Source organism: Cygnus atratus, chromosome 7 (assembly GCF_013377495.2).
Source record: "Cygnus atratus isolate AKBS03 ecotype Queensland, Australia chromosome 7, CAtr_DNAZoo_HiC_assembly, whole genome shotgun sequence".
NCBI lineage: Eukaryota > Metazoa > Chordata > Aves > Anseriformes > Anatidae > Cygnus > Cygnus atratus.
Genome location: NC_066368.1, coordinates 35321294 through 35333658, shown reverse-complemented (window position 1 = coordinate 35333658; position 12365 = coordinate 35321294). Strand labels below are relative to the sequence as shown.

General features: G+C 35.3%; 1 protein-coding gene across 20 annotated transcripts in view; it reads right to left on the bottom strand.

Annotated features, from left to right (window-relative positions):
* KCNMA1 (potassium calcium-activated channel subfamily M alpha 1) overlaps positions 1-12365 on the bottom strand; it is a 475606-nt gene that overhangs the window by 183555 nt on the left and 279686 nt on the right. For all 20 annotated transcript variants that reach the window (XM_050712039.1, XM_050712038.1, XM_050712034.1 and 17 more), the window contains 2 exons: positions 5388-5481; positions 592-703 (listed from right to left, as the gene is read on the bottom strand). In XM_050712039.1, the coding sequence (XP_050567996.1) occupies positions 592-703; positions 5388-5481 (206 nt within the window). The remainder of the gene's footprint in view (positions 1-591; positions 704-5387; positions 5482-12365) is intronic.

The window sequence follows — 12365 nt, the reverse complement described above, 5'->3', positions numbered from 1 at the left end:
ATGCGAATGATGTGTTCTTTTTTTAACTGATTTTTTTCTTCTCTGTTTCTTTTTGCGATACTTTTGACATGTGATATTTTTTTCTGTTGAATTCCTAGTGGTCTTTCCTATACAAAGGTTAAACTTGGTAACGTCTACCCAAATGTATTGCTTAGATTGATTTAATATTTAGCTATATTGGTATAAAATTTGAACAGAACTTGTTGATTGCATTGTTGAAAATGACTAATGAAAATAGAGTTAAGTAAATAATGGTCTGGATCAGATTGTAAACTGTGACAATTACACTAAATTCCCCTTTTTTGTAAAAGCAGCCTCACGTTAGTATTCTCAAGCTGGACCTCACCACAACTTGCAGTAGGAGATTATATTAGTCAATCGAGAACAAAATGAACTTAATAAGTGCTTTTTTCTAACATAACCCACCTGTCTGCTGAAATAGCAAATTAACTGCAAGAATAATTTTGGTACTGTTCTTCTGCTTCCATGATGCCACAAGATGAAGGTATCCTCTATCAAAATATGTCAAGCCGTTTTTATAGCAGCTTTATTTTTATAACAGCTATTAAAAGGAAAAAACATTTTACTCACCAAGCCAACTTCTGTTTAAATATACTGACACAAACACTGGAGGGACCGTGAAGAAATCTACTACTGAGTTAACTTCTAGCCAAAACCATAGCTTGTCATTGGCTGCTATGAACTGCAAAAAAAGAGGGGGAGAGAGAGAAGAATCAGGTTATACTCATGGTGATTGCAAGTGGGTGCAATATTTTCCATTCTAAAATATTAGATTCCATAGTTAGTGTAGAAGTAACTGATGTTTTTAGGTCAGCCCAGACAAGACATATGGCATCACTTAGAGCAAGTCTGTATTGTGCATTGCTTCATAACCACACTGAGATTAAAGTGAAGTTTCTTCTTCTAACTAAAGAAGCAGAAAATTGATGTGATGGGGTGCAAGATCTGTGGTAAAAAATCTGTTTCCTCCACATTTATTAACAGTGTATCAGTAATATAAGAAAAGTGTAGGTAAGTATAAAATATTTCAAATTATATCACCTTTGCTCTAGCACTCCAAACATGTTGGTAGTAGTCCCATCATGTATTTGCCGTTCACAGATTTCTAAATACAGACACAGACACAGACACAGATTTCTAGGTTGGAAGAGACCTCAAGATCATCGAGTCCGACCTCCGACCTAACACTAACTACTCCACTAAACCATATCGCTAAGCTCTACATCTAAACGTCTTTTAAAGACCTCCAGGGATGGTGACTCCACCACCTCCCTGGGCAGCCCGTTCCAATGCTTAATAACCCTTTCGGTAAAGAAGTACTTCCTAACATCCAACCTAAAACTCCCCTGTCGCAACTTTCGCCCATTCCCCCTCGTCCTGTCACCAGGCACATGGGAGAACAGACCAGCCCCCACCTCACTACAGCCTCCTTTAAGGTAACTGTAGAGAGCGATAAGGTCGCCCCTGAGCCTCCTCTTCTCCAGGCTGAACAAGCCCAGCTCCCTCAGCTGCTCCTCGTAAGACTTGTTCTCCAGACCCCTCACCAGCTTGGTCGCCCTTCTCTGGACTCGCTCGAGCACGTCCATGTCCTTCCTGTAGCGAGGGGCCCAAAACTGAACACAGTACTCAAGGTGCGGCCTCACCAGAGCCGACTACAGGGGGACAGACATGATACATGATATACGTGAATACGTGATAGCTTACAAAGATCCAATTATCATCCTATAGAGAGAGCTAATCACCAGGTTGAGCCCTACAAGGAATAGTTCAGGATAGCAACCGGACTTCAGTCCTGTGAACTGTGCAGTGGAAGAGGTCCTTTCTCTCTGCTTACTATGAAATCACTCTAGGGAATCTAGGAAACTCAGATGTCAGGCATCATAGTTTGAACTTGCTTATTTATGCTTGCTTGCTTAAACAAGGTTAAACAACTATTCACATTCAAGTAATGACTAAAACATAAGCTTTGTATATATACTATATATATAAATACAACATTTTAGCACATAATGGAGAAATCTAATGGAGCAGTATTACTCAGGTAAGACATAAAACTCTATCTAATATATTTTAAAACAATACTTGTATTTTCTGAGTTAGAGACAACATCCATTGTCTTTCTTTCAAAGCGTGTACTGGTATTCCATCTGATTAGCTTTCTCCTTTTCTACAATTACATTAAAACTTTAACAGTAAATGTTTATGGTGCATACCAACTTTGTTAGAATCCTAGATAAAATACTGGAAAATGGATTCTACTGATGTCAAGAATGTTAAAGTCATACTTAAAAAGAAAACAGACAATAGAACAGAACTTGCCTCGGAGAGGAGTTAAAAATGAAAATGTATTGACATTTTGTTGTTGTGTATTATTCAATTAATCAAACTTTCAGCATGAAAACTGAGTAAAAAATAACCAGTTTCAGCAAAATCTTTCATTTCCCCTCCGTTGAATTTAAAAGTAGTCAGAATATTTGGAACTTAAAGTTTTTCAAGATCTCAGATTGATATTTTCTTAACTCACAACATGTATTCGGATCAGCATTATATCTTCCCATAGGGCTTTTCCATAAAGGCCACTCATACTTTTCTATGGAAGTATTTGAATAGATATTCATTTAGAAAGTAACAAAAGCACATTTCATTACAGAAGAAACCCTTACCATGCTTAAAGTGTTAACATGCTATTCTAGAAGAATGAACACAATTCTGTCTTCCAAATAAGCATTCCGTACTCAATTGCTTCCATTCTCTGCCAGAACCCTATTGCTTGATTATCTGCTAAGTCATGCAATTTGGGCTTAGTCAGCAGTTTGCAGACTTCTGAGCTGTCCCATATTTGGACACTAGCTAACAACAATTTTTAAATGGATGTGTGTTTGAATGTCTTGTAGAACTGAAGTTATGGTAATATTTATATGATTTTGAGTTGTGACATCATTTCAGTGTTGTGGTTTAGCCCGGCTGGCAGCTAAACACCACACAGCCGTTCGCTCACCCTCCCCCCTCCCTCTCTGGGATGGGGGAGAGAAACGGGAAAGTGAAGCCTGTGAGTTGAGATAAAGACAGTTTATTAAGACAGGAAAATAATAATAATAATAATAATAATAGTATTACTAATAATAATGTGTACGAAACAAGTGATGCACAATGCAATTGCTCACCACCTGCTGACCGATGCCCAGCCTATCCCCGAGCAGCCGGCCCCCCACCCCGGCTAGCCACCCCTATATATTGTTCAGCATGACGTCAGATGGTATGGAATACCCCCTTGGCCAGTTTGGGTCAGCTGTCCTGGGTCTGTCCCCTCCCAGCTCCTGCTGCATCCCTAGCCTGCTCGCTAGCAGGACAGAGCGAGAAGCTGACAAGTCCTTGGCTTGGTGTAAGCACTGCTCTGCAACAATTAAAACATCAGCATGTTATCAGCGCTCTTCTCATCCTAATCCAAAACATAGCACCCTACCAGCTACTAGGAGGAAAATTAACTCTGTCCTAACTGAAACCAGGACATTCAGGGAAAACAGATGGAAAAGGATGAGATTTTAAATATTTCTTCAAATATTTTAATTTGCCAGTGAGTTCTCACAGGAGATATTTAACAGAAAAAAATAAAGTAGCTAAAGGTATGAGATGCTTGTTACATAGCTAACAAAATCATTATTGACCAAATTCTTGCATCCAAAGTTGAGTATCACCTTTTCCTCAGGAACTCTTGCTTAGGCCAGCAGGACTCCTAGAGAAACAAAGTTGCACCTGTACGAGCATTTTAACTTAGATAAGGAATATAATTTTACGTGAATCTTTATTATCCCCACTTACCATACTTTGGCTTGCATCACAAAGCACTTTTGGATAACACAAAGATTTGTGTTGGTTGAAACTAAAACTGAAAAAGGTGTTCTAGCAGCACATCTCACATAATGCAAATAGTAAAGTGTGTTCAGTCCACAGAATGAGAATAGAAAGAGTAAATGACACTCTCCTTTTCAAAAAAAACATACAGTGTGCAAGTATTAACATCAGTATATTCTCTCCTATTGTGCTCTGTTTCTTGATAACGTAGCCTAAATTACTGCTTTAAGTCGACAATATGTAATTTTAATTATCTAAGTAAGAACATACAACCTTATCACCAACACAAACTTCGAAAAGTATCTGGATACTTCTAAATACAGGGTTCTTGAAAGTTCATATGTATCATGCATTGAATCTGCTGTGTCAAAAGTCAACCTATACTGAAGGCCTTGTGGACATCTACAAAAGCTCCTGAGATGCTGAATAATTACAGGTTATTATATATGTTTTTTTAAATGCAGCTTAGAATACATATATAGTAGTTTAAATACTGAAGGAATTTATCTGTTTAACTGAAGGATAGACGCTGCACTTAGTCTGGGTAATGAAATAACCTAGATGCACAACAGACTTACTCACTGAAGCACCAGAAAAAGTTGGTTAAGTTGGTCAGAAGAGAAATAGGAGGAGCTAAACTGCCACTGTGACAAAGAAAAATGAGCTTCTGTGATTTGGAAGAAAAATGGGCAAAGGAAAATCATGAGACAATGTTTGTATGAAATTTAAAGGCCAGTGTGGCAAGCTTTCTGCTCTTATAAAGTTTCCATCATAGTTCTGCTATGTTTTATGCCTTGTTTCCACCTATTTTCCAGTTATCAACCACCAGTTAACCTCACAGCATATCTCAATGTCCTGAAGCCATAGGAGGAAGGAAAGAAGGAAGGGAAAAAGGAAACATGGAAACACTTGAATTGCAGATATTACTGTCCTTTTTTTTTTTTTTTTTTTTTTAAATGCTCGTTTCAGATGTACAAAATTTTAGACTATGAAACTGCATTAGTGGATTTTCAGAAAGTGAAAAGGATACTTTAATGATATATTTTTCAGCACATTGGCTGGTATCTTACAATTCTGCAAAGTATTCATTAGCAGTCTGGGAAAATGGATGTTCATAAAACTGATTATAGCCGCTGTAGCAGCTGTTATCTCAACTCCAAATGCCAAAGACAGATTTAACAGCACAAGAATAATTCAAGTATTCACACTCACTGACAACACTGAAACTACTTTTGACTTTACTGACCAGCACTGACCTATAATAATTTTCACTTTCTGTCATACTAGAATATACTGGAACAGACAGTTTAAGCTTATAAACTATGGGTTTCCTTAGTTATCCTATACACTTATCCTTACTTCTTAAATATTCTCAACCAAAAGCTTTGCTCATACATTTTAGAGCTTGGCTTAATTTTGTTCAGTCATTGTAAAGTCAATCTGTCTTCAAAGAGTTTCCTATCTAATATTTATATTCCCTCTCTGATGCATGTTATCAAAGACACACTACTTACACGCAAGCCGAAGTAGAGTAGGAAGAACACATTGAAAGCCATGTCGATCTGTAACGTGAAATCTTTGTAGAAATTCTGGCAGGACTCTATTGGGCTATTTGAAAAAAAAATCAAAGTAAATTGTCAGTATATGAGTTTCTAATCTGGTGAGAATTTTATGCATTTCATTTAAAAACTTTATCAAATCTCTATTTTTCCAGTTGTTTACAAGATACAAGCAAGCATTTCAAATGAATTATTTCATTCATTCAGTTAGTCATTCATACAGTCTTAATATTTACCTGTTCAGGTAATATCTGAAAATTAACATGCAGATACCTTTAATAAAAGACAAGCAGGAAAATAACCCAGGACTCCTTAACCCCACATTAACCCTTAAAGAACTGACTTCTTTCTATAGGAACGTACCTAGTAGACTTAAGGAACAAACATAACAGGCACACAGCTACAGTGAAATACTACATGTTTTTAATTTTTATTGTAACATAAAACCTTAAAAAAAAAGTTGCTTAGAAATACATTACCCATTAGCAACCTGAGGCACTTATTTTTGTAGAATCCCTTGCTTACAGTAAGTTTTGGGTTTGTTTGGTTTTGTTTGTTTGTTTTGCTACTTATGTACTTGATGACAGTACTATGAGCTGAGTAGAAAAGCAGCATAGCCCACTGGTAAAATTAAACAACAAAATAAGTTGAGAAATTTGAAGCAGTACTCTAAGGGTTAATTTCTGCATGCAGGTTAATTAAATACCTTCCTGTGTGTCAGGCAGCCATTGCAAATTCTAGCTTACTATATTATGCTTTATTTAACAGTGGGACAAGTCCAAAGCATACTCTATACAAACTGGTAGTTTATAAACGTACTTTAATCTAAGGAAGGAGATAACTTCCATGAGTGTGATTAGTGATTTATTTGTGAGTTTTGTAAAACAGGTTGGTGAAGCCACAGAACAGCGTTGAATTCACAGACTGCAGTGGAAGTCATGTCCCAATATATGCTGATGTATATACTACGTATATATAATGTCCCACTATATATACATATATATACACATATATTGCAAATGATCATGTATTCACAATGACTAATAAAGTAGAAAAGTAAAATGTAGATCATTTGGGACCCCTGAAAACATTCTTTCAGGAACGAAGAAATTCTTTGGCTTCCCAGGTCAAATAGATCACTGAATGTGACTGTAATACCAGTTCATATAGCTGCAGCTCTACAAATATAATGCTAGACTGCTCAACAAGCAAGATTCTATGCATTATGAATGTCCTTTACCTAATTTAAGGCATAAAGGAAATTACCCGGGCTACCAGGTCATTACACATGCAGCCAAATTTTCCATTCCTCGTATACATCACAGATCAAAACAAGTTAAATACAGCATGCCCTCTCTTGGCTTTAGATGCATGAATGCATACAGCAAAATTCTTCTTGATGTACAATAGCTTTATATTTTAAGAAACTTCAGTGATACAGCAAATTATATTAAAATTTTGAAAAAAGCTATTTATAAAGACATTGAAGTTATGAAACATTTCTGGTATAGATCAAATAAAACTGATTTAGAAAAGTAGGCAGAAGTTAAGAGAAGCCAAATGTTAGCATATAGGACAGAAAATAGCATTTTGTACTTCACAAATACAGGTTTAGCTACAAAAAGAGTGAATGTAATCTGAGAATCCAACATACTCATTTTCTGTACAGCATTACTGAGAGGAAAGCATTTTGTTAAAATAAGATCACTATCATATTATGCACCCTATCAACAGAAACCACAGAAAATGCCACAGAAGCAGAATGAAAAATCCTGTACCAACCCAGAGGCTGAGACCCCTGATTCCAGCTTAAGTTTCTGTAAAAGCTGCAGGCATTCACTGAAGCTAATGAAATTGCACAAATATAACTAGGATAGAGATAGCTTCATTATCTTCATCTCCACAGTGATTTGGTACTTGTCATAAACATTAAATAAGGTCAGCTAAGGTTGCAGCTAACTGCTCTCCTTTTGTACTATTGTCCTTTGCAAAAACCTGCAAGATCTGAAAAATTATCTAATACATTGTCGTCTTCTTTGCAAAATACTTAGCAGTACGTAACAGTGAATCATAATCCTGATTTGGGACTACTGTTTATCAGTAGCCCTTTTTAAGCTACTCTTACTGCTAGTTCTCGCTCTGTAAAACATCCTTCATTTCAGATATCATCCCTCTTTCTCAATTTCTAAATTATCCATCTATAAAACAAACACAAATCTAGCACCTAGGTTAGTTTACCTAAACTAGGTTAAATTATCCTAGGTTAATTTAGGTTGGATATTAGGAGAAATTTATTTACTGAAAGAGTTGTGCAGCACTGGAACAGGCTGCCCAGAGAAGTGTTTGATTCGCCATCCCTGGAGGTCTTTAAGAAATGTGTAGATGTAGAATTTAGTAGCATGGTTTAGTGATGGACTTCAGTACTAGGCTAAAGGTTGGACTAGATAATCTTAGAGGTCTTTGCCAACCTGAAAAATTCTATGATTCTATGGTCCTCTTTATTTTAAATGAAGATTACATCAGAAAGACACATCACTAAGGCTAAATAAATGATTACTTATACACAGGACATATAACATTTTGTACTGCAAGTTATATTTTGGTGATATTACTCAGTTTGGATTTTTCAGTTTCATCTGTAGCTTGCATCTGGGCTGAGAGAAAAAAAAAGGAAAAAAAAAGAAAAAAAAAAGAAGACCACTAAGCTTTATCATTGCAGAATTCAGCCTGCTGCAGAAAGGAAGCCATTTTGAAACTTCCCTTGCACCAAGTTTTCCCAAACCATAAGTGCTATAGTTCTTAAGCTCCCAGGCATTATATTGCTAGGATCTCCAGGGCAAATAACGTGTTCCCTATTTTGCACTAAAATCAGATGGCTTTTCCTATGGGATTTCACCCTTTTAGGCCATCAAAGGTATCACCTTTGAAAGAGATGACTTCTTGTTTTTTCCAAAGAAAAAGTCATAGCACCAATTTTATTTGATTTATCATAGGGATATCCTGTTGATAATCTATGAAGCACTATAATATCCCTTTGCCCTAACATCTCTGTATGTAATAAACTATATCCCATAAGGGATGCCTGATTTGAGGCTGGTGGCTTTATTAATCTCAATGTTTATATCAAATTATTTGCTGCAACTCTATGCTCCATGCTACCATTCAATATAAATTCATATAGAGAGATAAAAGTGGGCTTAATTTGCCTAATCTGCAGTAAAGACAGAGCCTTACTTATTTGCCAGGTATGGGTTATCCTCTGTTAATTTTCTTCCTTCCTCTCATGCTCTTTCAACACTACTACTCATTTCAGTTTCACATTACCTTTATTTACTTGTTCTGTTTATTATTACAGCATTTTTACAGCAACAGTAGCACTTACAAAGCCCAGTTATAGAGGCATTATAAGCATAAATTCATTCACTAAGCAGGAATGACTACATGAGTAAGAAAGTTAACTTTACACAGATGGAGCTAAATGTTGACAAGAAGTAAAGCTGACAGGGCTTTGAGCTGCAGCTAAAAATGGGCTGTGCAGCTTCTATCAATAAGGCATGACATATCAGTCCGTGTCACACTGCAACCATTGTCATTATGCCATTATGACAGAAGCAAAGGGAAGGAATTCTACATTCATTCAGACTTTACACCAGTTTTGCCATCATAGTGACATCTACCTGGATGATTTTACATGAAAATTTCTCCACTGCAATGGAAAATGTTGTGCCTACCCTACTCAGTACTTGAAGTAACTACTCAATATGTAATTTCCATCTCCATTTTTTCGGTGAGACGAAGTGGACTATTCTGGTTTTGACACATCATGTCCATCTATTCTTAATGTTTTTCGTCTCTCTCTCTCTTTTTTTTTTTTTTTTTTTTTTTAATGACAAGGCCTGCAAGCCTAGCATAAGTGCCAGTTTTTAATCTAGGTGCAAGTAGTTACACACAAATAAAAGAGGTTAATTCTAAGTCAAATTATTCTGGTTACAAATTATCAAGCATTCTGAAGAAAAAAAGTGCTTTGCAAAGACACATAGAAGTCCATAAAGGAAAATGATTTGTGCTGTAACTAGGAAATTACTAACGTTAATATTGTACCACAGCTTCTATAAATTTGGAACTTTAAGAAGTTATTGAAAATTTAGAAATTGAGAGAATTGAGAGAAAACGTCCTAATTTAAGATCTTAATTTTTGGAAGCAAATTTGTCTTCTGAATAATGGTGGAGGAAAAGTTAAATCCATTATTGAAATTAGATAAGCTAAAATATAATGAATAATGTTAATTAAATGAAATGTAAAATTGAAAAATTTGGAACTAAAAAAAAAGTCATTACAACCTCAGCATACCAGAGAAAGAAATAAAATGACCTGATACTAAGAAAAAATAAATTTCAAATTAAGTTACACAGTAGACCATTATATGAAAATATAGTACAATGTTAATTTTCTATCAGAAGGAATGTCCGGTGACAGTGAATTTTAAGATCAAGGCATGGTTTTGTCAGGAAATATCAGTAGATGTGGCTAAAATATAAGCAACACAAATAAATAGATGAGAGAAACCACTCAATATTTAGAATCTCTTTAGTATCATATATTTTAAAGACATTCCACTCACTTGCCATTTTCAAATTTAAATTGAACGCAATTAATACTTATTAATTGGATATATAAATTATTTGTTCATAATTTTGTCTGAAATCACCTTTTTTTCTCAATTACTTTCAGTGAAAGCTCCCCTATAATTTCACATTCCTTCAAATTTATTTATTGAACAAACCCAGTGCTACAAGACTTAGAGCTTAAAAAAAAAAAAAGTCACAAATTTGATACGACAATGTTCCTTTGCACCCCTTTAATATATATTTTTAACAGTACAAGGAATGGAAAATTATGGGTGTTGTGATTAACTTCTTGTTTCAGTGACATAGTACTAAGACTAAACTATAGGAAAAGACAGATGTATCATTTAGTATAAGCAATGTTCATTCAGTGCAGAATACTTTCTATTCCTTTTACTCTGGTTTAGTTGTACTACTCAGAAGGGAATGAAAAGTTAAAATATTATTTACAGAAACTGGTATGAACATATAGCAAACTTCTAAGGATAGATGGATGCCTAGCAAGCGTCATCCCTGTGAAATAAATATCATAATTACAGTACATCAGTGAGACTAAATAAGAATTGAAGTTGTCTAAGATCTCACAGAGCGACAAAGAGCATAACAGTTTTTCCTCTCTTAAGTCAATGGCTTTCACTTATTAACCAAGTTAGGGTAACAGAAAGAAAAAGTATTTTCTTGCAATTCATGTTACCTTCTAATTGTAAGAAAGCTTGATAAGTGATTCAGTTTATAAGGCCTTTCTTTGAATTATAACATCAATAAGCTCATCATTTGTTTGATGGAAAATGTCTTCTAAATTACTTCACTCTCACTTGACATGATGTCATCTACCAACATGGAAGCTTTGCTGCTAGCATTTTGATTTAGTACTGAAAGATATCCAGGAAAACTTAAGCTTTCCCTCCCCAAGAGAGAAGAGCAGTCAGCTGGATCAGAAAAATGCCTTAGTGAAGGCAAGAACTAACTTTACCCCTAGCAGAAATGCAATGTAATCTGCTGTCACACCTCTAGGACTCGGGATCCATAAAAGTCCATAGGCCCATTACATTCTTTGTTACCGATATTTTCTAAGTTCTGTGTACCTGAAGGTAGTAAGTGAAGGAGTAACAATCCCTTTCTTACTGAATTTTATTGACAATTATCCCCTAAGTCAAGGTTAATGCTGTGACAATTTCCTATACCTTCTTGTCAATGGTAATAATATATTACAATTATTTTTGATCACTTAACCTCCTACTTCTAAAGTTAACTCTGTTTCTCCTATGCACACACATACGCAGATAACTTTCTGCTTCCAGCCATTGTTTCATCAAAGCTTCTGTTTTTGTACTCATAAGTAAGATGCTGACTGTGCTTGGTTGTCCTTCACCTTCATTTATTGTAGCTTCTCCATGTCTAAACTCCATATTGCCTATTACTTTCTCCTCCTGTTCCTTCAGAAAACTTCAGACAAACATTCCTGTATATCTTCTTAGGACTTCGACAAGTGTCTTTTTCACATTCTCTGTTCCAACTGACCTCTGCATAATGAATTAAACCATGATTCCCAGTCTTAAAAACTCCACAATTTCAGTATGCAATCAAATTATTTTGAATTAATCCACACTTTTCTTTGTTTTCACCTCCATTCCTGCCTTTTCTATATGTGAAGTGGACTCCTTACTTCGCTTCCACATGCATCTCTTTCATATTCCTTTTCAAAATGTGTTACTGACCTTAGGCTCATAGACACTATAAACCATGTCTTAGAATTACCCAGCATCTTCTTTGTTCAATTTTAAAATAAATTTTCAAAATATAAATTTAATCAAGATAAAAGATGAAATGCCAAATAATGTGAAATAAAGCTATCTTGCAAGATTTCTGAGACATTTGCTTAGTTTATAAAATTGCAAGCATGTAAAGAAAACTGCTTTTCTCACAAACGCGTGCACACATGCACACACAAAAGCAGGAGCAATGCAAGTAACTGTCCTTATTTACCTTTACCTTTCTATCACAGCATTTTCTGTTAATTTTTAACATGTGATAGATCATAAGCTGGCACTACAATATTGCCCTTCTAGTTCTAATCTAATTTTAAAAATGCATCATGACCCCTCTGCTCTACAGATGCTTTCTACAATTAAGTACTCCTCTATTATGTCCCTAGCCCACAGGGAAACCTTGACAAATTTTAGACTAATTTGGGGTAAAATTAAAAAAATTCTTCAACCTTTTTTTCCAAAAAATACACCATCAGAAGTAATAAGCAACAGCAAAAACAGATCAACCAGTAATAAACTGGTACAACAGAATCATTTA